Genomic DNA, 27,432 nt, shown 5'->3' with positions numbered 1-27,432 from the left:
TAATTAGGTATAATTGTTAGGTATAATTAGCCTGCTAGCTCCAAAACGCCGAACATGTCTTAAAGTAAGGGAACACTGTGGTCGTTCAGATTTCTTTAAAATGAATTGTATTATAAAGTCTGTATTGGTTGGTAAAAAATAAAAAAAAGTCCACAGATGGACTGTAGGTCAGTGAGATAGAATATCGCTGCGTAGTGAAGTACGCTGAAGCGAGTGTGGCATGTTGGAGGGCAGACGGGTCACGCTATCAGTCAGCAGCAGCTCTTCCTGAACTGACGCATGGACAGATAAACAGCCGTCTCTCTCTAACAAGGCCTGTGGGATTCCACATTTCTGTCTGTCTCTCGCTGGGTCTAATCTGGAGAGTAACACACTTTATTCCACGACTCTGTGGATATACTGCGTTCTGATTGGTCAGCTCGCTGTCAGTCAGTACAGAGACTTCCTGTCTGTCTCACTGTCTGTCTATCTGTCAAAGTTAAAGTTAAACTTCGCTTTTATTTCCTGTCACTTTTTAGGAACATTGTTCCTACAGCAGAACAGAGGAAATTAATAAACGAAAGAAAAAAAAGACAAACACGCACAATGATTCGGATAAATGAATATCCGTATTTCATGATTAACATGCTTGTGTGAAAACACAAATCCTGGCATGCGTGTGTGTGTGTGTGTGTGTGTGTGTGTGTGAGAACCCCTGACAGAGCTGTCTTTCTGCAAATCACATGCCTTACACCGCTCACTGTAACATTCACACACTCAATTACTGTATAACTGACTGACACACACACACACACACACACACACACACACTCACACTGTTCCACCTCGTCTAAGTGTGACCGCACCTTTAGCTGTAAACTTCAAAGAAAGAGAGCAAGAGAAAGAAAGCGAGAGAGAGAGAGATAAAGGATGTGCGCAGAAGGAAGTGGTTAAATCATTGAAGTTTGGCACATTTGAGGCATTTCTCTCTGCAGACACAGCACTACTCTCTCTCTCTCTCTCTCTCTCTCTCTCTGTCTTTTCTTTTCTTTTTTCCACTCTGTCGTTTCATCTCAGGTCCTCCGTTTTCACCCTCCAGGTACAGAAGTCAGGAGAATACCCTCTGCGTTGTAGCTCTGTGTTTGTCGTAAAATTAGTGTCATTTTTTTTAAAGTCTCACCGTCGTGTTGCTCGGCCCACACGAGTGAACGTTACGATACACAGGACAGTAATGTAACGCACAGTAATGTACACTTGTGTCTGCAGGAGAATGAAGCTATAACGTCGTGTGTGTTATAAATGTCATCGAACATGTCTAATGTTTGCATATGATAGGATATATATATATAAAACATACAGCTGCTTCACTGCAGCCAGTCAAGCAAGCAGCCAATAAACAACAACCTTTCAGACCAGGTGCACCCTGGGTTACAGCACACACACACTCACACACACACACTGACACACACACACCGATATATAACGGTTTAGTCATATTTTAATGTTTTCTTGACCTTATTTGGTTGCCAGTTCTGCGCTAGAAAAACAGTAGCAATAGGAAATCAAAAGCACATCAACTCTGCACTGCTTCCCAAACACTGTTACACTCAGTTCCTCTTTCCCTCTATCCATCCATCAGTTCTTTCCTTTCGTATGTCCATTCCTTCCCTTTCTTCCTTCCTTGCTTCCTTCTATCTGTTCCTTCACTCCTTCTATCTGTTTCTTCCCTCCTTCATTCCTTCCTTTCTTCCGTATTTCCTTCCATCCTTCTTTCCTTCCTTCGTTCCTTCCATATTGTCTAATGTTCTTTTAATCGTTTCACAACTGGTGAGGGACTGTTTGGTGTGTATATATGCGTGTGTGTGTGTGTGTGTGTGTGTGTGTGTGTGTGCAGTCAGGAGATTCAGACAGGATACAGATGGGGTTAGAAGTCCTAGATGTGTTAATGGTGCTCAGAGGACACACACACACTAACACGCCTCCTATATACACACCACACAGTCCCTCACCAGAAATAGACTAGTCTCCCTTGTGCGCACACACACACACACACACACATACACAGAGGGTAGGTTGTAACTGTTCCAGCACCTGTGTATGAGCTATATTAGAGTCCAGCTGTCTCTAATACTGTACATACTCATACAATCATACAGCGACATTAAAACGACAAATATCAGCATTTTAGTTACTTTTATTTTAATATTAATGCACTTGTTCTAATACATTATTGTTTCTATAGTAACAGCTCACTTACAGGGACTTCGCAAGGCGGACGCTCCGCATAAACGGATTCAAAATAATATGAAATTGTTGATATGGTGAACTTTTCTGTAAGGAGATGTTTATTTAATGTTGATGGAAGGAGTCTCCAGTGTCAGCGCTTTGTAACAGTCAGACGTAAAGCTGTAGCTTTCAGTTTTCCGACATCTTCAGGACAGAGGAGTTTACGCTTCTTTGCAGTTTCTCGCTTTTTGTGCGGCTTTTTTTTTTTTTGTCTTTTTAACTTCCAGAGAGAGAATAAAGAGAAGCTGGTGAGGGAGCGAATGTTTATAGCTGCTATAACGTAAGTGAGAAACAGTGTGACGGTTCAGTTGATCAGTTGCTGTGGTTTAAGAGGAATAAAATAATAATTGCTTAATTGGATCATGTGGTACATTACACATGTCTATAAACATCTTTACTTATTATTTATTTAGCTTTTTCCTTTAATTTGTCCATCTGTAAATATTAGTAATGTTTTATTTCGAGTAATTGTCGTTGATTATCTGAACAGATGAGGAAGATTGTATTTTAAATAACAGAAATTTCTCCTCTCAGGCAGCCCATTAAGTACATTTGCATTTGAATAGTGACTTTTGGATCGTGGCGAGTTTTGTTAAACGTGTTTTATAAAGATCTACATTTGATCAGTTTCGCATGAGTCACTTTTGCAAGTGAACTTTGCAGCACTCTCATTTTGTGCAGTTTTGTGCATTTTGTCAGTTTTTTCCCTGCGCTGGCACATTTCAGTTCGGATGACTCAAAGCGTTCAGTAGGGGCTTTTTTTTTTTTTTTCGCTCCGTGCACGTTGTCGGGGCCTCAGATACACGGGGGAAGGCCGGAGCTCGGGCACTGAGTCACCCACGCGTCTGACATTTACAGTGTTCAGAGTGCAGGTCCACAACATCCTGACACTGATTACACCCTGATTACACACTGCTATACCACTGAAAAACTCTCCTCTCTCATTGGCTCACAGGTGTGAAGGATGGAATCCTATGCAGTCCGTGTTTAATATTTTGAAATGTGACCAGGCAACAATGAAAAGCATTTTTCATTTACGTACTATAGTGCAGGAAAAAGCCGGAGAGAGAGATAATACATCTTCGAGCCATAATCATAGGAACAGTTATAATAACGCCGTGTCGGGATTTCTGTAATTATAAGATGATGATTCGTTTACTTCTCCTTCAAACTCTGAATGAACAGATACATCGATTCCTGTGCACTGATTATGAGGTCATGGTGACGAAAGCCATGCGCTCATGTTTTTGTTTCTGTTTAAGTCTCCACCTATCGCCACCTTTTCCTGTCCAGTCGTTGCTTTGTTATCCTATTGTGTTCACCTGTTCCATGTTTAGTCCTTGATAAGCTTGTCTGTTTGTACCCTGTTGTGGTGTAGCATCTTTGCAAAGTCTTATTGTGCATTTTCTAGCATTAAAGCTGAGCCTTATTTGCTTTGAACTGTTCCTTTGAACTGTCACGACTGTGAAGTCAAATTTTTTTTCACCCTTTTTTGAGTTTGATGAAAACACAAAAGCTTTTCGAACTTGTTTCATCTCGTATTTAGTAAAGCATGATTTTTTTAAACATGTTTTTTATATCTTATCATATTTTACCTACTATTGCTAATTAAAGAAGGAAAGATAATAATAATAATAATAATAATGTTATCATAATATATAAATCAAACAATCATTTGCTTGTTGAACAGAATTATGAGATTAGTAGGAAGTTAAAAGTTTTATTTACAGCCTGTGAAGGAATGAAGACATTTTCAAAAGAACCAAGATAAATAACAGTGTTTGATCAGGAGTTTAAACAATAAATAAAAAGAAAAAAAATGAGTGAACATGCAGAGAGAGAGAGAGAGAGAGAGAGAGAGAGAGAGCTTAAAGGGGTAAGAGGTTAAAAAGAGAGAGACAGGAAAGGGGAGGGTTTTCCTGCCAAGAGGGAACAAGGGTACTGGGTTCAAAGGGTGCGTGTGTGTGTGTGTGTGTGTGTGTGTGTGTGTGTGTGTGTGTGTGTGTGTGTGTGTGTGTAGCATGGATAAACACATTTATAACTATGTGTATGTTAGCTCACAGCTACAGGGAATATTAAAATTTTTGGTTACACTGCAAGAAATACAAGAAAATTCACATTAAATACTGTAGAATAAAAAAATAAAAAAGAGATAAGTCGAAGTGAAGCGAGAAATGTTTGCGACTGTTTATGTTATTAGTAGCTAGCTAACAAGTTACGTATAAATGACTTTATCATTTCAAGCGTGTGCATTTTTGAAGTCGTGGTCCTTGTTCCCTTCAGCTCTGAGACATTAAAGGCGCGGAGTCGACCTCACACTGACCTCACGTTCAGCCTCGTGGTCCGATGCGTCATTTCAGCTTTCCTTTTGAGTCCTCTTCCTCCGTGACAGGAAACGCACTCCGCTCTCCCAGCTACTTCCTCCTCTCTGCGGTCACTTCCTGTGTTTATAGGCTGAGATTGGGCTTCCCTAAACAAGAAAGGGAACCGTGACCCAAACCGGCTGGAATTTGAAAAATGCATTAACTGTTAGAAACTATGTAAATATAAATAAACTGTTAAAAATGAGCAAAACAATTAAGGATTTCTGTTCGCTAGTTACGTTTAGGGGAAAATCCGTTTTGGTCAATAATAATTTCAACAGCTTTTAGCATTTAGCTTTAGTTTATTGGATGAAATAATAGTCTAGATTAAGTTGATGAAAATCGACAGAAGAAATTGACAGTAAAAACTACAACAGCAATCGTACATTCGTAATGTCGAGTATGAAAAATTAACAGTGTGGATCTTTAGATTCGAATAGCTGTTTACTCGACCAATAACAGAACCGTTTATTTCTGTACAGACTGTAATACCACAGTGACGCCACCGGGGGCATGAAGCGCTGTTACTGCTGCACCACACAGCACTGCGCGCAAAACTGTGTTCAGGCCAAACACTGTTTCTAAAAGTTTTAAATAACACAACAAAGCAGATTAACACTTTTCTCGGAGACATGCAGGCTTCTTACGACGAGTCCAAGAAGCTTTCTCTCTCTGTCTTTAAACTTCAGACGATAGCGGCAACAATCGAGGTATAAAAAAGCCAAATCTAAAACACTGATAGTTTTACCGAGGAAAGTAAGTAAATAAAAAAAAAAAAAAAAAACGCAGTACAGTGCAGTCTGCCCAAAGCAGAGAAACTTTTCATAACAGCTCGAGGATTAAAATAAAAAGTCGTAAAGCAGTGAGTGAAATTCACTAAACTCTGGGAGTCTCGTAGTTTTTTCGATGTAGTAGTAAAATATGGTGGAGGCTGGTGACGTTTAATTTTTAATGTTTTTAAGCCTGCTTAATGATGATGAACGTCTGTTGTTTTTTGTCCAGTTTGGATAAAGAGGTAGAAAAAAAATCTGTTTAAATAAAAAATCTACAAATTCAAGTTTCATGTGCTTTTATTTTTTTAAAAAAAATCTTACCAAATTCCTTATTTGTAAGTAATTTTCACTGAAATTGTTCTAGTGTAACAGGGAATAGTGATTAGAGTGATCCTCTAATCGAATGGCGAGTGAAATTCAAGCCGTTTAGTCGATTGTGTGTGAAATAATTCATATAAATATTCGACTTTTTGTTTTTTTGCAGCCCTGAAGATTTTAGTTTTTCCCCTAAAACTTTTCCCATTGTGTTTTTTATTTTTATTTTTGAAAGTGTCTAAAATTCAAGTGCAGCAATTCCATTCTTGAATTAAATTCCAGGTGATTTTACAGATGCACATCACTATTACAGGCGTATTAAAGCATTTCTCCTTCTCTAAATAAAAGTCCTCTTGGCAGTAGGCTCCCTACGTAGGCAGCGTTTCGTGTGTCCTTCTCAGACGAATGTTTTTAAAAAAGGTCATTTCTTAAGTGCAGTATCTTGAGGATATCGTAAGCTGTGAATAAATGTTGTGCACTTATGATCAAACGGAAGTGTACGACTGAAGGACGTCTGTTTATCCGTGTTTCTGGCTGCGTATTAAATGTTAAATATCTCTGCGTGATTGGGGTGTGATTGCGGGTCGGACGGCGTGCTGGGGTTAAACTCGTCCTCTACGTTATTCTCATGGTTTCTACGGTAACGTTATCATGTGATCTTCCCTCGCGCCCTCATTCTGATGGAGCAGATACGAGGGAATCCTGCGTTTCTAACGGCACGCCGTGTTTTCCGTAAACACTCGCGTCTCTTCCACTGCTGTTTTTCTCATGAGACGGTTTTGTCCTGCGACGATTGACACGAAAACTCACGTCCTTCCTCACGTCATCATAATAAAGAACAACAACAATAACAGTGTGTTTTTACTTCAGCTCAGTCTCACAGATGGTTTTTATTGCGTTATTGAACTATTTTACTTCTTATTTTTATTCAATATTTTTATTGATTTTTATCCATTATATTTTTTTCCTTTGACTTTATGAACTTATTTTACTTTTTTTTTACTTTGTTTTAAATTTATTTTATTTATTTTTAGGCATATTTATTTTATTATTTTTTACTTCCACCTTTTATTAACTTGTTAATTTTTTTTTTTTACTTCACAGTAAATATCTTTTATTCATTTTTATACATTTTTATTTTTGAACCCTGCTGTTTTATTAATTTATTTTCTTATTAAGGTTTTTACTTTATATTTAATGTTTATTCATTTTTGTTGATACTCTAATGTTTAATTACTATTTTTTATGAACTTATTTTACTTCATACTTCATATTAAATTTCTTTTATTCAGTTTTATGGCATTTTTTTAAACTTTATTTTAATTTCCCTTCCTGTTTTTCATTGTTTTTTTTTTTTTTGTTTTTGTTTTTGTTTTTGTTTTTTTCCCCAAGTCAGTGTCTCCTGCACTGCTTCTGTTCTGGGTGTGAGCGGAAAAAGTGCAAAAGACAGTGTGTGTGTGTGTGTGTGTGTGTGTGTGTGTAAAAGACAGCTGTGTGAGTGAGTGTAAGGTGTGTGTGTGTGTGTGTGTGTGTGTAAAAGACAGCTGTGTGAGTGAGTGTAAGGTATGTGTGTGTGTGTGTGTGTGTGTGTGTGTGTGTGTGTATAAATAGCGTTCCTCTGGAATAGAGCACGTGGCTAGTAATGTTTTAGCTTTAACGCTGTCTTGCGTAATAATTCGTGTTAAATACGTGTACATCTGTGTAGCTCACGCTAGCTATCATACTGTGTGACGTTAGCGAGCGAAATGTAACCGCGCAAACTTGTAACCTGGTAATCTACATGTATAACTCTTAATGAATGCTAATATTTATTTAGCTAACTTACTGAGAGTTTTTTAAAAATTTTTGCAGCATTGTTCCCTGGACGTCTCTTTACACCCGTAACGTTTCATTTAAAACTAAAAACATTAATAAACAGTAAACAGTTAATATTTTACACACATTTCTGTTGGAGAAATTTTACACATCACTGTTTGTTTGGTGTTTTTTTTTTGCAGAACTCGATCCGTCACAATCTGTCTCTGCACAGCCGCTTTGTGCGCGTACAGAACGAGGGCACGGGGAAGAGCTCGTGGTGGATGCTGAACCCCGAAGGAGGAAAGAGCGGTAAATCCCCGCGCCGCAGAGCCGCCTCCATGGACAACAACAGCAAGTTCACCAAGAGCCGCGGCCGAGCCGCTAAGAAGAAGGTGAATCTGAGGAGCAACGCTAATGCTAATGTTAAAGCTAATGCTAATGCTTATGCTAATGATGGCGCTGCGAACCGCTGACTTCACCAACACTAAACTAAATACAGCGTAGTGACTAAAATGACACGAAACAAAATGGAATAAATGTGTAAACAAATGCTGCGTATAATATGTAAAATAAATAAATAAAAAATACCTGAAAGTAATGTAAAATTCTGAGGAAAAATAGCTTATAGAAAATTGATCATAAATCGTAAAACTGCTCAAGGATGACTAATTGTAACAAAAAGATTGAATATTACCATAAATGGATGGATCATTTAAAGAGAGTTGAACTTAAATAGTAACATAAAGTTAAAAATAAAACTGAATAAAAGGCATTTAATGCGAGTGGGAAAAAAAAGAGCGAAAAAACACAAAAAGATAATTTTTTATAATAATTCAAAACCTACAATAAGTAAATTTTGGTATCAATAATATATATGTATATATGTTATTTTTTATATTTTCATGTTATAGTTTTATTTAAAAGGTAAATAGAGCAAAAAGAATCACATTTTGAAATTTGTTTTTTGAATTATATATAAGGAAAGGTAAAAATAAAGTGAAAATAAAGCGCCTTATTAAACTGGAACTAAATAATAAATAAAACCAAAAGATCAAAATTGAGTAAATATAATTAGAGATAAGACGTAAAAGTGAAAACTGTCCTATGGAAAGTAATTTATTATTATTATTGTTATTATTATTGTTATTATTATTAATGAGTGTTAACATGTCAGCTGGCCGTGTCCTGGTCCTGGTGTCTCTGCAGGTTGGCCTGGACGGCGGCACGAACAGTCCCGGTTACTCGAAGTGGCTCGGCAGTCCTAACTCTCACAGTAACGATGATTTTGAAGCGTGGGGAAGTTTCCGGACGCGGGCCAGCTCGGACGCGAGCACGCTGAGCGGCCGGCGCTCACCTTTCCTCCCTGAGGAGGACGTTAGCGAGGGAGGAGAACTCCACCTCGGATACCAGGCCACTAAATTAGCCTCCAAATTGCCGAGTCTGTCCGAGGTGACCGGCTCTTTCGGCTCCAAGAACCTGATGATGGAGAACCTGTTAGATAATCTGAACCTGCTTTCGCCCAAGAGCAGCTCAGACGCTCCGAGCGCTCAGTACGCTCCCTACAGCGCAGGCCAGGACTTCCACAAGTGGCAGAGCGGCGTGAGCATTAACGCTATGACCATCCAGACTCTGTCGGACAGCAAGGTGGCGGGTTATAACCCCTACATAGGGCAGTTTAATTGCCCTACTGGGCTTTTAAAGGAACTCCTGAGTAACGACGGCGAGCCCAGAGGAGACGTTCTGCCCCCCATGGAGGCAGCAGGGCCGCAAGGAGGGAGAGTCTTACCTCCCTATAATGCTCAAGGGCACATGGGGCAAGCAGGAAAAGCGATAGGCTCACACACACACGCTCACACACACGCTCACACACACACCTCTACAGCAGTGGGCATGAACAGGTGTGCCCTCCTGCCTCAGGGACATCTCGGTCGTCATGGCAACATGAAGCCATACCCTCACCTGGCGCACATGGGAGGAGGAGGAGGAGGAGGAGGAGGAGCTATCGATTCGGCGCCGCCCAGTTACTGCATCGTCAACAGCAACGGTTTCCACAGACACCCTCCGGTCCTGCAGCATCATCACCACCATCACCATCACAACCACCTGGAGCGGTTGCCTAGCGACCTGGACGACATGGCGATCGAGCGGCTGGAGTGTGACGTGGAGAGAGTGCTGCACGACACGCTGATGGACGGAGACGCGCTCGACTTCAACTTCGACCCGGCCGCCAGCCAGCAGGGCTTCACACACACCGCTGTCAAGAGCAACACACACAGCTGGGTGTCGGGGTAAACACACTCTCACACACACACACACGCGCACAAGCACACACACACGCGCACAAGCGCACGAGCACACACACGATTAAAGTGCTGAGAACCGGAAGAAAAGAAAAAGAAAAAGTTCAGCGCAATTCTTATTATAAAAATGGATTTTAAGAATAAATCATGGATCTGCACACACACACACACACACACACACACACACACACACTTCATACTGACAGGTGTTTTATAGTCTCATTCATTAAGCATTTATTTTCAAAAGTATAATATATTTAAGCTGGGAGATGTTTCATCTGTTTATTCTTGTCCATAATTTTGAACGTCAAAAAGTCAGAAATTTTTTTTAATTAAACCCAAAATCTAAAAAAGCCATCCTTCATTCTTTTTCTTTCTTTAATCAGTCTGTTTTTTTCCTGTTTTTTCACCATTACAATTAATTAAAGGAAAATTAATTAATTAATTAATTAAAGGAAAATCTGCTCCGAAATTAATAACAATAATAATAATAATAATAATAATAATAATAATAATAATAATAATAATAATAATCTGCCAGACATGTATCTGTTGTTTTTAATGACCTATGTGCCTCTAAAAAAAGTTTTTTTTTTTAAGTAAAATTAAATAAAACGGAGCAGATTATAATGTAATGAACCGGAATGTCGCCAGCCCATGTTGATGTTTTACGGTTTTAAAGAGACTTTTGTACAGAGATGTAGATAACTTCTTGTATATAATGTATAACATGTCGTTTATACTGTGTGTATATATATATATATATATATATGTGTGTGTGTGTGTGTGTGTGTGTGTGTGCGTGTGTGTTTGAGGGTCTTAACAAAATTAACGCTCTGCTTTTATAACCTGATGCGCTTAAAATTGGCTTTTTAACACTTTTAATGAGAGTTTTCTGGTAAAGTGATATTTTATGATTGTATATTTTATGGTGTTTTCACTCTTCACTTTTTTTTTTTTGGGTCAGTCTTTTCCAAACCTTTCTTAATCTTAAACCAGCCACAGGACACGGGACATTCAGCCTGGGAGTTTCCATGAGAGATAAAAATGATAATATTATGTTTCAGTAAACACCGAAAGGTCTGACTGGAAAGAAATCGTAAGGAACGTGTGGTGTAGAAATCATAAAATAAGCTTCTGATTTTGGAATTAAATCACACAGTGTTTAGTTTTAGAGTTTATTTTTCTTGTTGCAGACTCTCTTAAGCTCAAGCCGAACTAAAAATCACTTAAAGTCAGTTTTAAACTCACTTTCTTTCTCTCTTAAACGTGATTGGACGTTGGATTTTTCCTGAATTCTCATTTCAAGGCTCGTCTCGTGATAAAATGACGTGTGAGCTCCTTCTGCTGGCCCTCAAGTTCACGTGTGTTTAATTTACACAAAAACCGAATCGTTAATAGGACAAAGTTTTTAAAAAAAAAAAAAAAAAACATCCCTAATTAATGTCTCTTGTTTATTTTCCATTTAATTTCCATTACAGGGATCAGAAGGCACTTGCACCAGTTGATATAACGTAAGTTTACAATCTACTGTTTTGTTTTGTTTTTTGCGTAATTGTACTATTATAACATAGCTAATGTTTTTAATACATTTCATATGTCATGGTTTCCAGTGTTCTCCATGACAGACTGCACCCGTTTATTTACCCCGTGTGAAGATTCGGATTATATTCGGACTTTCATTTAAAACCTAAATACAGAAGATGCATCGTTTCCTGTTGCTGATGTTACGGATTTTAAAAGTGTCACATTCGGCAGTTACGAAGCACCGCAAATTCTCCACAGCTCTTATTTTAACTCTTTTCAACCTGTAACAGAAGAAACACATTTTTCTTCTGCGATTTAACGTATGTCTGATTGAAACTGCATATTTGTGTGGGCGGGACTTTTGTTTTTTTTTTTAGTTGGAAATTGATTGGCGTTTGAAATGTGGGCGTTTCCCGAAAAACAAACATGGAGTCGGCTGTAGACGCTCGTCTCTCTCTGCAGTTACTCCACTGACGGTTTTTTTTTAATTCTGTGAAACTAGAAACGTCATTCTCACGAGGAAAATGTCTGTTTTCAGCGCAAACGCTTTTCTTCTCTCAACAAACTGACACGCAAATGTATTTTTAAAAAAATTAACAAAACAGATGGTTTGTTTTGGCTAGGTGTCGGGGAGGGGAGGTGAAACATGACAGGAAATGATTGGTTGATATATTTTGTCCCTCCCACAGTTGTACAGTGATGTAATAAAATAAAAAAAAATCAGAGGACGTTTAGAGGTGGGAAAATGTCGCTGGAAGATTATGGAGGAAAAACGTGATTAGTGGAGATCGTGAGTAATTTCACCAAGAACTCGAACTAACGAAGAAGAAAAGGTTGGTTTCGGTTTCAGGTTGTTTTTTGTACATTTTAATTAGCTTAAGTTGAACTGGTGCAGCTGGACGTTTGTCCTCGCGACATCTTCAGTCCCTGTAATGTAAATCTTTATAAAACACACACACACACACACACACACTTTTATTTCTTTATCGTGCCTCTGAAGTTGCATAGTTCTTCATTTTTTTTATAAGCAGAAAGAACAATGAGGGAAAAAACCCACGGTTTTATGATGTAATGTCGTTTATAAACAATCTATTTGATATTTAATTCACACTGTGTATTATAAAACACTGGGAGATTTTCTTTTTTTTTTTTTTTTTTTTTTTTTTTTTTTATTATTTCATCTATTTATTTCTGACCAAAAAACCTTCGGTGGCACTGAGAGATTGAGCACTGCTGTTTCTTTCTCATAAATATGTAGATAATAATTTTGAACATTATTGCGTTATGTGGATTTGCAGTAGGTGTAGTGTTATTGTATTAAGTTCCTGTTTTTTTTTAAAGTCATTTGAATCGTATGTTTATAATTTGTGTAAAATGTCTTAACTTCATTGTAAGCGTGTTGATGAATCGGATGTTAATTAAGCGGCCGGAGTTCTGGTCTTTACTACCTGGAATTTTTTTTTTTTACAAAAATTGTGTAAAAGATCAAAGTGCCTGTAGGACGCAAATCCAGTGACGTTGATGACCAACGCTGAGCTGTAATTCAACTGAGACATTTTACTGAGACTAAGTTGTTCTGTAAATTCCTGACCTACATAAATGATCTCATGAAATAAACGAGTCTCTGGATTTATTTCTTTGTGTGTGAGAACGTTTTCTTAAATTGTTGTGATGCCGTACATTTCATTCCCACAGAATTAAATCTCCAGAAACACACTTATTAAGATAAGATAAAATAAATAAGATAACACTTTATTGATCCCAAGGGGAAATTAGTGTGTTCCAGCAGCATAAATAAAACACAAGGCATAAATACACATAAGAATAAAGTAGACTAAATAAAGAAAATATTGAATAAAATCTAGATGTAAAAATGTAAAAATGTATGCATATCATAGTTAGAATGTAAATAATAAACCTATGTAGTATGTATCATACACATTTTATTGTTGATGTGTAACAAACAAGGGGTTAAAAATAGGACAGAAATTATATTTATTGTTTCAAAATCTTCATTAAAAGTGAGTCGAAATGATGCGTGAGTAAAAGCTGCACAGTGTCCACGTGTAATTAAAATGATTTTAACTGAAGTATTTTTATGTGTTAACAAGTCAGTAGTTAATAAGTAACTAATGGAGAATTGGACAAAGTGCTAATTGAACAATGAATAATGAAATAAAAACAGCTCTTGATACTGGATGCAGACTTTTGGACCCGAGTGTACACGTTTGCGTTGATCATGTGACCATGGGTGTTTATCATAAACATCATATATTACAGAAGGCCACATACGGCGTGTGTTAAAGAGCCACGCAGCGAGAGATGTGAAAATGAAGAGAAAGAGGGACAGGACGTGAAGTGTGTGTCTCTGCACACTGCTCCGTCCATTAGCAAGGACCTCTGAATGTAAAAGTGCTCGCCTGGGGGTCTGCTTCTCACTCGGGGGTCTTTATATCAACACACACACCTTAACACACACACACACACACACACACCTTAACACACGTAAATACAGGCTGACACACCGCAGGAGGTCCAGGAGCCGCCATCATCCCATCTCATGTGATTACAGAGACACGAACGACAGCAGAGATTAAAACCTGCTCCCAGGTGGGGGGTCTGACTGCAAAACACACACACACACACACACACACACACACACACACACACTATTAACTATTCATTTATAATGATGCTCTGTTCTAATACAAACGGTCATTTTAAAGAAAGTTTTGTGTAAATGATATCACCACAATACTGCGTTAAAAACTACTTAGTATGAAGTTATTGTGTGATTTTGTGGTTGTTTTCATGAAGCAGCATTTTAACTGAAAATTTTATGTATTATGTTTATCTCTATTTAGCAAACTAGTGCTAGCTAGCAAGTAACTTGTGCTATCTATCTTTATTTAGCAAACCAATGCTAGTTAGCAAGTGACTTTTATCTATCTAGACTATTTATCTATCTATGTCTATAGCTGTATATTTATCCATATCTAGCAAACCAATGCTAGCTAGCAAGTAACTTGATATCTATCTCTATTTAGCAATCTAATTCTAGCTAGCAAGTAACATGTGCTATCTATCTTTATTTAGCAAATTAATGCTACCTAGGAAGTAAGCTGTGATATCAAGCCATATCCAGTGAACTCAGCATATCAGCAGTTAAATATAAAGATCCTGTGTCTCAGAGCTGCTTCGTTCTTAATTTGTTTGCAGCTGATATGAGCAGAACCTCAAGTTCCGCTGGTTCCTGTCTGATCTGGCAATGTGTGAAGATTTAACAAAGTCCCCACCCAAATATACAATAACACACACACACACACACACACACACACACACACAGTTGGGTGACTTGTGATCTACAGAGTCGATTGAGTGTGAAACAGGCAGCAACTGTTAAGCTACGGTAGAGAGAGAGAGAGAGAGAGAGAGAGAGAGAGAGAAAGACAGAGAGACAGAGAGAGAGACAGAGAGAGACAGAAAGACAGAGAGACAGAGAGACAGACAGAGAGAGACAGAGAGAGGGAGAGAGAGACAGAGAGAGGGAGAGAGAGACAGAGACAGAAAGACACAGAGAGAGAGAGAGAGAGAGAGAGACAGAAAGACAGAAAGAGAGAAAGAGAGATAGAGACAGAGAGAGAGAGAGAGAGAGAGACAGAGAGAGAGAGAGACAGAGAGAGAGAGAGAGACAGAAAGACAGAAAGAGAGAGAGAGATAGAGACAGAAAGAGAGAGAGAGAGGTAAGGAAGGAAGACAGGTGTCTGTGATAAGGCAGTGTGTGTGTGTGTGTGTGTGTGTGTGTGTGTGTATGTGTGTGTAAATGACGTCTCCTCCAACGCCGCTCTGGTCTCCATGGTTACTTCACATGCAAAAGTCCGTATTTAAGAGCAGACTTTAGACTCGCACTCCTCCTCACCTGATCTTTCCATGACATCGGTGACGGTAAATGGGACGTTTACGAAAACAAAGCTAGCGAAGCGAGATGGTGTGAGCTAATCCTGATCTGTGAGCTAATCCTGATCAAAGGTGAGCTCTGAGTCGAAGGAGGTGCTTTCAGAAGATTTCTAATCAATTACTATTTTCACATTGTTTTAATAAACTTAAATTCACTTCAAGGGTAATTCATGAATCTCAACAGAAATGTGAGCCAATAGGAAACAAGAATACAAGAGGGCGGAGCTGTGGCCTTGTTTTTCTGAAAAAAAAAGAAGAATGTACCAGATAAGGGACGAATTCTGAGATTTGAGGTGTTTTCACGAGAGAAACCAGAGCCAGTTGTAGGTAGCTAACGTTAGCTAGTCCATGACAGTGGAGTCCTTTAAAAAAAGTTCATGGCAAAATGTGTCCTTTATATTTAATAAAACATCGAACAATCACCGATGACATCAGAGGGCAGTGATTGGCTAAAAATAACGCTGTTCCAGAAACAGGTTCTAGTTTAGAAGATCACATTTTTCAAGAAGATCGCACATGATAGAAGGCGTGTCATTGACGCCATATATGGACATGGTAGCAGCCGAATGTGGGCGTGTCTTGGAGTCCATATATGGAGGCAAGGAGATGGAAATTATTGGTATGCTAACTTTAGCTAATCTTATTAGCTAATAATACTAGGCCTACTCGTTAACGCTTAAGGGGCGTGGCTGTGTATGTTCTCTAAGACACGCCCATCTATCTGCAGTCTGCAAACTGACCCTGTTTGCGTTCCTGAGTTCTACTTTTCTATAGACCAGAAACTATTTAGCTTTCACACCAGACTTTGGCCTCCTCGCTATTTTCTTGATGTCGCTACGAACCAAACATTAGCTGTTCACTAAACCATCAAACCTCCGGCAGGTGTAGCAAAGCGAGGTGTAGTAATCATCAGTTCCTCCATTTTGTTGTTCTTTCTGAAAATGCTAAACTGCGGTCAGATAGTGAAAGCTGTGACACCGCCTGAGCGGCGTTCATTTCCAGAAGCATAAGATACAGAGCGGCTCTGATGGATCCTCGTGTCTCATCAAGGTCGTAAAACCGAGTTTCATGGCCGCCGAGGATACGGTCATTACCGTCACATCCACTATAGCAACTATAGCAACGGCAATCAGCTCGTAACGAAGATGCATCTCACACACGGAGTAATGACCCTGTTTAACGGCTTTCCCTTCCTCACTCGGGTGTAAACAAGGGACTTTACAGCGTGGAGCCAAAATCTGAGAAGAACGTTACAAGGCCACACAAAAGGAGACGAGAATCAGCCATGAGTTGGAGTTAAACTGGTTCTGCTTCGGGTTTGTGTCATGCAGGAGGAATGGAGAAAGACGCCGAGCTCAGAGATCAACACTCGCTGTTTTCCTAATTTCATATTTTCCCTTTAGAGTCTGAAATGTAAATAAATGCCACATGCACAACTGGATTTATTTCCCACTTAACATTTCTTCATTTAACAGACACTTTTTATCCAAAGTGACGTACAAATGAGGCAGAATCCCAGAGTTCAGGGTTCTTCTCAAGATCCTAGCATCGTTCTGATCATACATTATCCAAAATCCAAATTCTGCCCAGAATCTCAGCCAAGCTCAACCTCAGCACCATCTCACACCTCCAGAACAAACTTATTCATTTACAAATTCTTCACTTCTTTCACTTTTTTCATAGACAAGCACTTCTTTTACTTCTTCTGATCTTCTTCTTCTTCTAACCCCAACCTCAGATTCTTCATCCCTGCTCCAAAAACATCTACTGGTTTGCATCAGATTCCTTTGAGCTTCCATGAGAGAATTTCTGGTAATTAATTAATACTACCAGAACTCCTCTTTTATCAGTAGATGATCACCACCCAAATAAAATTAGATAAACCATCAGGAACCATTAAAAACAAACAATACATTGCATTAAACTGCCACAACAAACCAACAGGAACACATGAGGAACCAGCAGAAATCTCTCATGCTTTCTAATGAGTGGTTCAGCAGGCATTGATTACACGGAGATACCAACAGCATAAACAAAATATGCTCCACGTTCCATCGCTAAGCGTTACAGAACCATCAGGAACCAGTACAGACCTGTGTAATTAATAATAATAATAATAATAATAATAATAATAATAATAATTAGTATTTATATTTATACAGCATCTTCCGCACAGACAGGTCACTTCACAGTGGCGTGTAAACAGTAGTTGCGGGGGAACGTGTTAAAGTGTCCAAACATCTTGTATTTTATTTTTATTTATATTTATTTAAAATTATTGCATAAGGACAATATCGAAATGGCTGACTGAACTGATGAGACAAATTAAATGAAGCATAAAAGAAAATTCCTAAATGGAGCATAAAATACAATATACAATACAACACAATATGATATGATATGTTACAATATGATACGATATATTTTACGATATAATACGATATGATATGATATTATACGATACGAAGTGACACGTTACAATATGATATGATATATTGTACAGTATTATATTCGATTATATCAGTATTATATTTGATATTATATTATATGATATGTTACGATATTATATGATATTCTATGATATATTTAACGATATAATATGATTTGATACGATACAATACAATATGATATGTTACAATATTACATGATATGATACGATATATTTTACGATATAATACGATATGATATGATATTATACGATACGAAGTGACACGTTACGATATGATATGATATATTGTACAGTATTATATTCGATGATATTATATGATATGTTACGATATTATATGATATGATACGATATATTTTATGATATAATATGATACGATATGATACGATACGATGTGATATGATATGATGTTACAATATTACATGATATGATACAATATGATGTGATACGATATGATATTATATATGATATTATTTTATGATATGATATGGTACGATACAATATGATGTGATACGATATAAGACTATTATATGATACGATATGATACTATACAGTATGATACAATAAACAATACGACATTATATATGATATGATACAATACAATATGATACTGTTATATGATATGATATGATACTATATGGTACGATATACGATCATCCCCTTTATCTTTTGACAATATTTTGAAACTCGAAGTGTTTTATAGTTAAAGATTATTAGCTGTACATTTCCTGTTGGTTATAATCACTTTCTGCTTTTCTAAAACTTCACTTTCGCATACAGCATGACTATCCTTTTTTTTTATTTTATTTTATTTTAAGAGAGAGATTTTAGAATGGAAAGGGTGCCAAGATCAAGACAGGAAACGAAACGAAATATTGTTAATATACCAAAGTGAACGTAAATCGTAACATCTGTAAACTGAATGAAACGTTGAAAAGAAATAAAAGGCTGTACTAAACTCTAAAATGTCTTGTGGATCTGGGCTTTAACTCACTGAGCAGCGTGTATGGCATATTGATGTTTAATATGTGTTGCATCCCTCATTTCTTCAGCTCTAAATCATTATTTTCTTCATACCTGGTTGTATTTTGCATGGGTTTGTGGGAAAGAGGTGGTGACACATGCATTAACACACTTCAGGGGGGAATTACGGTATAACAGGGAGGGAGCAGGAGAGCAGCGTGGATCCATGAGAAGGATTTTATTAAAGACTTGTTTTTCTTTCCCCAGAATTTCTCCTGATTTCCATAGCTGGGTTTAAAACACAGAAAACCTGCTTGATGTGCAAAAAAGCCCGAAATGGCAAAATATGAAGCTTTTAATGGTCTTAATAACAAATCATTGGTCAGGAAATGAGCGAGAATGAAACAGATAGATAAAGGAGCTCAGTTTGGGAGCTTTTCCCTTTGGTTTCTGTAAATGTTTAAATCTTGTGGCTCTTGATGAGCTGCACAGGTGCGACAGATAACCAAACAATCACTCATCTTTTAAGAAAAAAAAAACAGAAGATAGTTTTTGGAAAATTTTATACACCCAGACATGTGTTAGTTTGAATTTTACATCAAACATTTTAATCATTATCATGATTTTGTGTAGAAGAAGACTATAGAAGTGAATTTCGCTGTTTCTAGCTTTTCCCCAAACAGCGAAAGGAAACCAGCGAGTGGAGGCACAGGAGCTCTCAGGAGAGCATCTGCTTCATTCCTGCTCATTTCCTCACCAATCATCTGTTCTTACGACCATTAAAAGCTTCAGATTTTGCCATTTTGGCCCTTTTTTTTTGCCAGGAGTGTATGTTTGAGACTTGAATATAGGGACAGTCGATATAAAAGCGCTTCCACTTCATGAGGTCAGAAAGATTCCAGTAGGAGCTCTCAGACTACGGGTCATGAGAGAAACTCACCATCTCCTCTTTTCTTTTATTCATTTTACAAATTAATATTCCAAATATCACTCCAACTCTGAAGACGGATTGTGTGTGCTGCTATTTTTGAAATGGTACTGTCAATTTTTTGGACCACTGGACAATTTTTTTCTTGATCAAAAACATCAAGAAATCTATCACAAAAATATGCTGAAGCCTTTATTGAATATGGATTTATAAACATTATCGTAAATAAAGACCAAAATGCCAGGGCTCAGGGTCGCATTTGGGGTCGTTTGCCCAAAAAGTTTGAGAACCCCAGCTTTCGAGTCTCCTGAACAAGGTGATGAAGTTTAGCAACGGTTGCTAAGCAGTGATTGGATGGACAAGAAAAGGAGGCGGGGCTTGGGATCAGTCAATTAACCACTCAACAGGAGCTTTGTGTACAGCGGTTATGTGTTACGCTAACAATATAAGTATATAGCTAAGAGTTCTTCATACGTCCCTTTGAGGAACCCTTAAAAGTTCTATAAGAGAGTGTTTTCATATCATTGAGAAGCCTTTAAGAGGCTAATATCCCTGAAAGAACCTTTTTTTTTGTCTAAAAGTGTGTATCACAGCACATTGTCCCACTCTGACGTGTAAGATTTATAATAAATGTAAAAAATGAGAAGTTCTCAGTTGCAGTAATCCGTGCTGAAGGATCTTTCACTCTATAACTTTTAATCATGGTGTTAATGAGTCACAGGATCCCTCCTACACGGAACATCTCCCGCTGGACGTGTTAAACCCCGGAGGACGACAAACAATAGGGACAAAAAAAGTCCTGAAAGTAGTGAAAAGGCAGAAAATCCTCTCGTTCTCCCACACACGGAGGTGTAGAAAGGACAGCTGGACAAACTTAATTTATATAATTTTCTTTCATGTGTTAAAGACGGTGAAGCAAACGTGTTGCTTTTTTAGATCTTAAAGATCTTTTTGTTTTTGCAGAAGAAAAACAAGGAATTGAAAACAATGATAAATATTAATACATGTACAGTACCTATAACGGTGGAGTGAAGAGTTAAAACTCTGTATTTATACTTTCAATTATTCAGCCTGAGCTATAAAACTTTTCCTCTTTTAGAAAGTAATTTTCAGTCTTTTCATGTACAGAATGAGGAATGATTTAGTGCTGCGTAAAAGCCTTCTGACGTGCATTAGTCCAGCTTCTCAACTCATTTTATCCTTTACCATTATGTCACCACCTGCAAAGAAGAGTTAGAGCTTTAATAAAGAGTTAAAATTAACCCTTTTCATTTATTTTAAGAATTTGAATAGTAACAAGTCAAGCCTCCAGGCACTAAAACACAAAACAAATGAAAATGCAACAAAGACTAAAAGCCAACATATAAAAATACATTTTACCTTTAATATTTAATCTAAGAAACTATCAGATTTTTTTAAATGATTAGTTTCATTTAGACTGAAGTTCTGAATGTCTCACACACAAGCTGGATGCGTAAAAAATATATACATTCTCTAACTTTATACAAATAAAAAATACAAGCTGATGGAAGAAAGAAAAACCCACTTCTGCACTGAACGTTTGTGAAGTGTATTGAGTGGAATGAGACACAACCCTTGTACATTCCTTCGCTGGTGCGTTTTTGTTAAGTGTGAAATAAGACACAGCCCTAAAAGCTGGATGCAGTGTGTGTGTGTGTGTGTGTGTGTGTGTGTGCGTGTGTGTGACTTTGCTTTAAGCTTTAAAGCTTTGTGCAAAAAACTTTGTCCAAAGGAATCACAATGAAGTGAAGTGCAAACTTCAACATTATATCACTTGCCAGATGTGAAATGAGACACAACCCTTTAAGCAAAAAAAAAAAAAGGAATATAAATTGAGAATAGTAGAGCGCCTAAGAGAGAACCTAGTGGAACACCGGATCATAACCGATTGTATACATCACTTAAACACTTTTTATCGGGTGTAAGGTGTGTGAAATGAGACACAGCCGGTCTAGCACTGAGGAATAATCATTTGCTATCATGTGTATTGGGGACACAGATCTCATGCTTCACTTGCTGTAAGACATAAAGCTTCAATCACGCGATCACTGGCAGGGTAAAATCTATTCCCATGCTTGCCATGAGACACGACCATCTGAGAGAGAAAGAAAACACAGTACGCAACGGCTGCATCACTCGCTTCAAGGCATAAAGCTTTAACTACGGTGTGAAGCGAGGGACCAGCGCTCATCTTCAGCGCACTTCCACTTCACTTCACTCACGCTCCATTCCCATGCTAGCCAGCGGCAACACAGAGAGAGAGAGAGAGAGAGAGAGAGAGAGTGAACTTCTCCCGGGGAATTAAAAATGAGCCGATAAGAATAATAACAATTATAATTGGAGGGTGCCGTCCTGCTGTGGGATCTAACATGGCCGCCGGAGCCCCAGCTGTGTGTCGCTGCTTAATTACCGCACTTTAAACATGGATGAGGCCCCAGTGTGCAGGAGATGTGAAGATGTAGAGCACTCAGGCAAGTCCGGACAGGTGAGGAGAACCTGGGCGAAGGCGCTGAGGAGCTCATCTTCATCTCCGGGGACGAGATGCCGTGTTTGGTGTTGATGAGTAGCGAAAGAGAGAAGGAGCAGCAAGGAGAAATATTCTGAAAATGAATGAATGAATGAATGAATGAATGACCTGGTGTATGATGTAATCCCTTTTACAGAAATTTTATTTTATTTGTATGGCAACAATTTTTAACAATAACAGTACTCTCACTAATGAAGGTGCCAAGCTGTACTTTTACTTATCGTGGCGTGGTAACATCAAGGGCACATCTTTTAGTACCTTCAGTACCTTCAGTGGGAAGGTGCGTGTGGTGCAATTTGAATTATCTGTAAAGGTGAGTAAAGCTTTAAAATCACGTCAGTAGTCCTTAAGGTCCTATTAAGGTCCAAATCTGTGAATTAATGTGCATCGTCTTTATTAAATAAATAAATAAATAAATATAAAAGGTAAAGAAAAAATATTTTCTGAAGAACACTGACGTATATCTTGTGAAACTTGACAAAAAGTTCAAATAATTTGTTACACTATGAAATTTGTTAAAAATAAAAACATTAAAAAAAGCATATTACACTATCACAAAGTTCAAATAACGTTACACTGTAAAAGAAAACTATCAAAAAGTTGAAAAGAACTCGTTACACTCGTCAAAAAGTTCAAAATAATTTGTTACACTATGAAAAGTTCAGAAAAACATAAAAAAAAAAATATTACTCTATCTTTACAGTAAAGAACGTGTTACACTAGAAAAAGTTCAAACTAAAAAATTGAAAAGAACTCGCTACGTTATAAAAAGTTAAAAGGATTTGTTACACTAGAAAAAGTTCAAACTTCTTACAGTATGAAAACTTCAAAGCACATGCTCCACTATGGAGAAGTCCTTTGAATCTCTCGATAATGTACATGTTCTGTGTAACAGTAAGTAAACGAGTAAGCCCTCGTTTCTGGGGTTTTTTTTGTCACCGAACATGTCTGCCTTTAATAATGCACCATTTTCAGAAAAGTAGAGCACTACACTCTTCTCCTGCACTTCATTATGAAAAAAATTGTAAAAAGAAGTCCTTCACGAGCATCAGACCCTCTTATTATTCATAATCAACGGGTCCTAATTATAATAATGCAAATCTGCAGAACATTAGCGGAACATTTTCTCCTGAAAGGCCTAGCTGCGTATAGAGCTAATGCATTAGCGCTCCATGCATCGCTGAGTAGGTGGGTGGATGTGATGTAGCACTTCAGATGTTGCGATCTGATGATTTCTCAGGTCCGTCTCTCTCCTTGTCCATTTTTTTTTTTTGTCCATGATGAGAACAAAATGCACGGACGCACCGAGCACACGATCCGGCGGAGAGTGAATTAAAGGGACGTTCCCTCCTAATGGAACAGCGGATAATTGCTCCGTCTGACACAAAAAGAGAAACATGAGGGATAAGAGGGTGTCATTGAACATGTGAAAGGGAGTAAAAGCGCTAATCACGAGGTCTTTTTTTTTTTACAGCGCGTTAGCAAAAGGTCAATCTTAATTAGCCTGCTACTTTTAGCTCCGGCTCGATCTTCTACCGTCACACTGTAATTGTGTCTTTATGAAAAGGCAGCAGATTTGATTTGAATTAAAAACCATCAGAAAAAAAAGTGTAATGACCCGTGCAATTGCATTGCATTATGGGTAATATTCTCATATGACTGGGAAGAAGAAAAGTACAAAACGCCGTTGTTTATGAGGCGAGATATTTACCAGATGAGCGTAATGAATATCGAATTACAGACGCCAGAGTTCAAACTTTCAGACTCAGAGACTCAGAGATTCGCTGCCATTTTCTGTCCAGGACACAATGATGACATTTTACTCCTTCTGTCTGGTAGCTAATTAACAAACTAGCTAGTTAGATTCTGTCCAGTGCGGGTGCTAAAACTTTTCTTAATGGGGTCTATTATTGAAGAAGACATTACAGTATACTGTATGTGTAATAATAAGCTCGACTGTCAGCATTATTTAACATTTAAACAGACGTCATTAAGGTTATTCTTTTAATATTTTCCTTCTGTGGACGAAAATGGACAAAAAAAAAAGAGTTCAGACTCAAACCCAAAGTAAATTCAGAAATTCCTCCATCTACTGTTTTGTGAAATTGCTTCAAGTTTGTATCTCTTCATCTCGGTGAAAACTGTATTTTATTGCATGACAACTAATAACTAATAACTAATAACTAATCACACATGACGTGGCATGCTGCTGTTGCAAATTAATCAGTGTCGGGGTGGTGCGATGCGTCTCACTGCGAAGTTGATCATTTTCCTACAACAGCATGTCCCGAGTGTGTTTTATTCCTCTTATTCCTCTTAATTCCACAGCAGTTTGACAACGATTTCTTAAAGAACCTGAGTTTTTCATCTAGTTACAGGTATACTAGACTTAAAAACATCAATAAAAATAAAGCAAGAGCATTTTTTGCTCGTTCCCGCCCACTATAACAGCACTTTATTTTCAAATATAATCATCACGATTCTTCAAATATCTTTGCATTAATGCGTGAATCCAGTTCTCATCCCGTGCTTGATCCATCACGACTCATTCAGTTATAGATGAAGGAAAATTTCCCATTTTAGTTCATTCACTCAACCCTGTTACCTGAACACCTTCACCCCCATGAAACAAGTCACACGTTCAACAGGAAGTTGCATCATCTGAATTTCCTGACGATCATGGGAAGAAGAAAAGCAAAGTGCTTCCATTTTTTTCCTTTATTTTCCAGAAGGTGATATTGACTGACGAGGTCGCTCTGTTACAAAAGTATAAACCTGTTACCCAATTTATTATTAATTCAAAACAATATAAAATAATAAAATACATTTTAAGTAAATCATTAGAAAGCCCTTAATGTCCTCATGTCATTAGCATGGATGCTAATTAATAATAGTTTGTGTGTTTGATAATTCTATGCTAAAAATTTCAATCCTGTTACTAGTTTGAGAAAAAAACCGCAGTAAACAAACTGTATAAAGTTTGAATGATTGTTGCCTGAAATGTTGGAAAATAATTTTTAAAAATAAAGTTTAATTTAAAAGAGTTAAACGAGCTGAATGGCCCAGCAACTTTTACAGTTTTTTCACAGTTTAAAAAAACATCGAACGTTAACGTTTTGTTCAGGCAAATGCTCTCAGTAGCGCCGTGTCCAGCGGTTACTCCCTTTGAAAACGAGCGTATCGTGATTTTGCACATGCATCTTATAATCATTTCTCTCGATCTCTCTCTCCTCCTGTGTGTTTAGAGTCTAATCTCATTCAGTAGAAATGCTGCCTCGCTTTAACTCTCCAGGAAATTGTGTCCAATCGGTGACGCAAAGCAAACGATCATGGGCTCAAGTGATTCGATTACGGTTCGTCTAATCGAGTTACGGCTTTAATGCATTTCTCTATTAAAGCTCGGCCTTCGCAGATTCCCCCTCCATCACCGAGGCGATGATTAACCGCAGTTTAACATTCCCAGAAAAGGACACGCAGCTGCGCTACAGCGTTGTGTACGTTTTACGAGTTGTAAATTTACACAGGAAGTCCAACTGTAAGAGGAAAAATACGACACTTCGGCAAAATCTTAACTACAAGGTCCACAAATAAGTATATATTAATACTTAACTACAGCTTTCCTACATAAGGAATAGAACACACTGTGTGGTGCTTTTATAGGAAACTAATCAATGCCAGAGCCGTGTGATGAAGCGGAGTTACTGTTATCACTTTAAAGTTGATTATTTTCCCAAAACAGCAAGTGTTTTATTCCTCTTATACCACAACGATTTATTAAAGAATGACGCATCATACTTTTTTTTATCCATTTCTAGTTCCATTTAATGTTGTGGAATGTCCATGAAACAAGTCCATGAAAACGTAACGTTAGTGAGAAACCACAAAGAAGCGTGAAACTCCTCTGTCTTGAAAATGTCGTAAAGTCTAAAACTTAAAGTTATAGCTTTGCCTCTGACTGTTACAAAGCGCTGACACTGGAGACTCCTTCCGTAAATGTTACATGTTACAAAAAAACCTCACCGTATCAACGATTACACGTTTATTTTTTTTTTAAAATCCGTTTACGAGGAGCATCTACCTCCCTGCGAATGAGCTGTTACTATAGAAACCATAACATATTAACTACTGTCAGAGCTGCTGTTATAGAAAATTAATCAACACCTTCTGATCTGATCTGACCAATCAGAATCCGGAATTCAACAGCGCTGTGGTGTAACTGTACTTAAATCATCTAATCTAAAAACAAAGCGGATCTGATCTCATTATAAATTTGTACGAATTCAAACTGACAATGTTAGATTTTTTTATTTTTATTTTTTAATTCCATATTAATAAAGGTATGAGCACTAGCCCCGCCCCCTCACCTGAACCTTAACCTTCATAACTTCGTAACTACGCTGTGAGCAGTGTGTTAAAGCTTTATTGCTTTTTTTTACCTGTTTAATAACTGAAATAAATTTTAAAAAAAACATCTCGGTGCTGCACTCGGATTCACTAACAGATATAAATTGAGATGTATTTTCTCCGAACCTGCCAGACTTCAGTGACTTTTGTGTGGTTTGTGAGAAAAGGAGTTTAACACGTTATCTGTGCTAATTAACACCACGTTGCTCATATTCGAGTCAGACGGGAGTCATCGCTGGCCATCTGTGGAGACGCAGCTCTCTGTCCAACTTCTGTTCTTCTACCAGGTGGAATGACTCCTTCTGTCCGACTCTGATTATAATAACGCTGCAAATTCATTTGTGTATTTATTTTTAAGACCTATTATGCTAATTTAGAAAAATGTTATGTGCAAATGATGTTTTCTGAGTTAACTGTGTGATGATTTACAGCCATTAATTGTTAGCTACACTCTTAGAAGAAAAGGTTCTTCAAGGATTCTTTGGGTTCAAGTGATAATTAAGGGCTGAAAAAAGTCAGGTGTCAGGAATGCCCCTTCTTTCACGTCTGCTCTCGTCTCCGCCCCTCTCGTGACGTTGGTTGATTACCTTAATGTGTTCACCTGTACTGTGTCCGAGTCTTGTTCTCTGCTTCTGTGTTTCCTGATTTTGACCCTGTTTGTGTTCTCATTTTTTTACTTTTTACTCAGAACTTCAAACCCTCTTTGTTGTAGGGTTCTACGTTTAGAACCTTTAAGGGTTCCTCCAGAGGGACAACTGAAGAACCTTTACATTAAACTTGAGCTCCAGCGTAAAACACTCGCACACTGAACATGTCAAAACAGCGGTGTGTTCGGTTCCAAAATTA

At 37.8% G+C, this 27,432-nt stretch overlaps 1 protein-coding gene across 1 annotated transcript in view; it reads left to right on the top strand.

The window, feature by feature from the left end:
- The window catches only part of foxo1b (forkhead box O1 b), a 28,941-nt gene extending 15,968 nt beyond the window's left edge, over positions 1 to 12,973 (top strand). Inside the window, exons 2-5 of the mRNA XM_053241403.1 lie at positions 7,714 to 7,905; positions 8,720 to 9,801; positions 11,295 to 11,327; positions 11,427 to 12,973. Coding sequence (XP_053097378.1) covers positions 7,714 to 7,905; positions 8,720 to 9,801; positions 11,295 to 11,327; positions 11,427 to 11,469 — 1,350 coding nt within the window. The 3' untranslated portion in view covers positions 11,470 to 12,973. The remainder of the gene's footprint in view (positions 1 to 7,713; positions 7,906 to 8,719; positions 9,802 to 11,294; positions 11,328 to 11,426) is intronic.
- Positions 12,974 to 27,432: the final 14,459 nt, after the last annotated feature.

This window comes from Pangasianodon hypophthalmus, chromosome 17 (genome assembly GCF_027358585.1).
Source record: "Pangasianodon hypophthalmus isolate fPanHyp1 chromosome 17, fPanHyp1.pri, whole genome shotgun sequence".
Taxonomy (NCBI): Eukaryota; Metazoa; Chordata; class Actinopteri; order Siluriformes; family Pangasiidae; genus Pangasianodon; species Pangasianodon hypophthalmus.
Note: the sequence above shows the minus strand (reverse complement) of the source record. Positions and strands in the feature narration are given on the sequence as shown.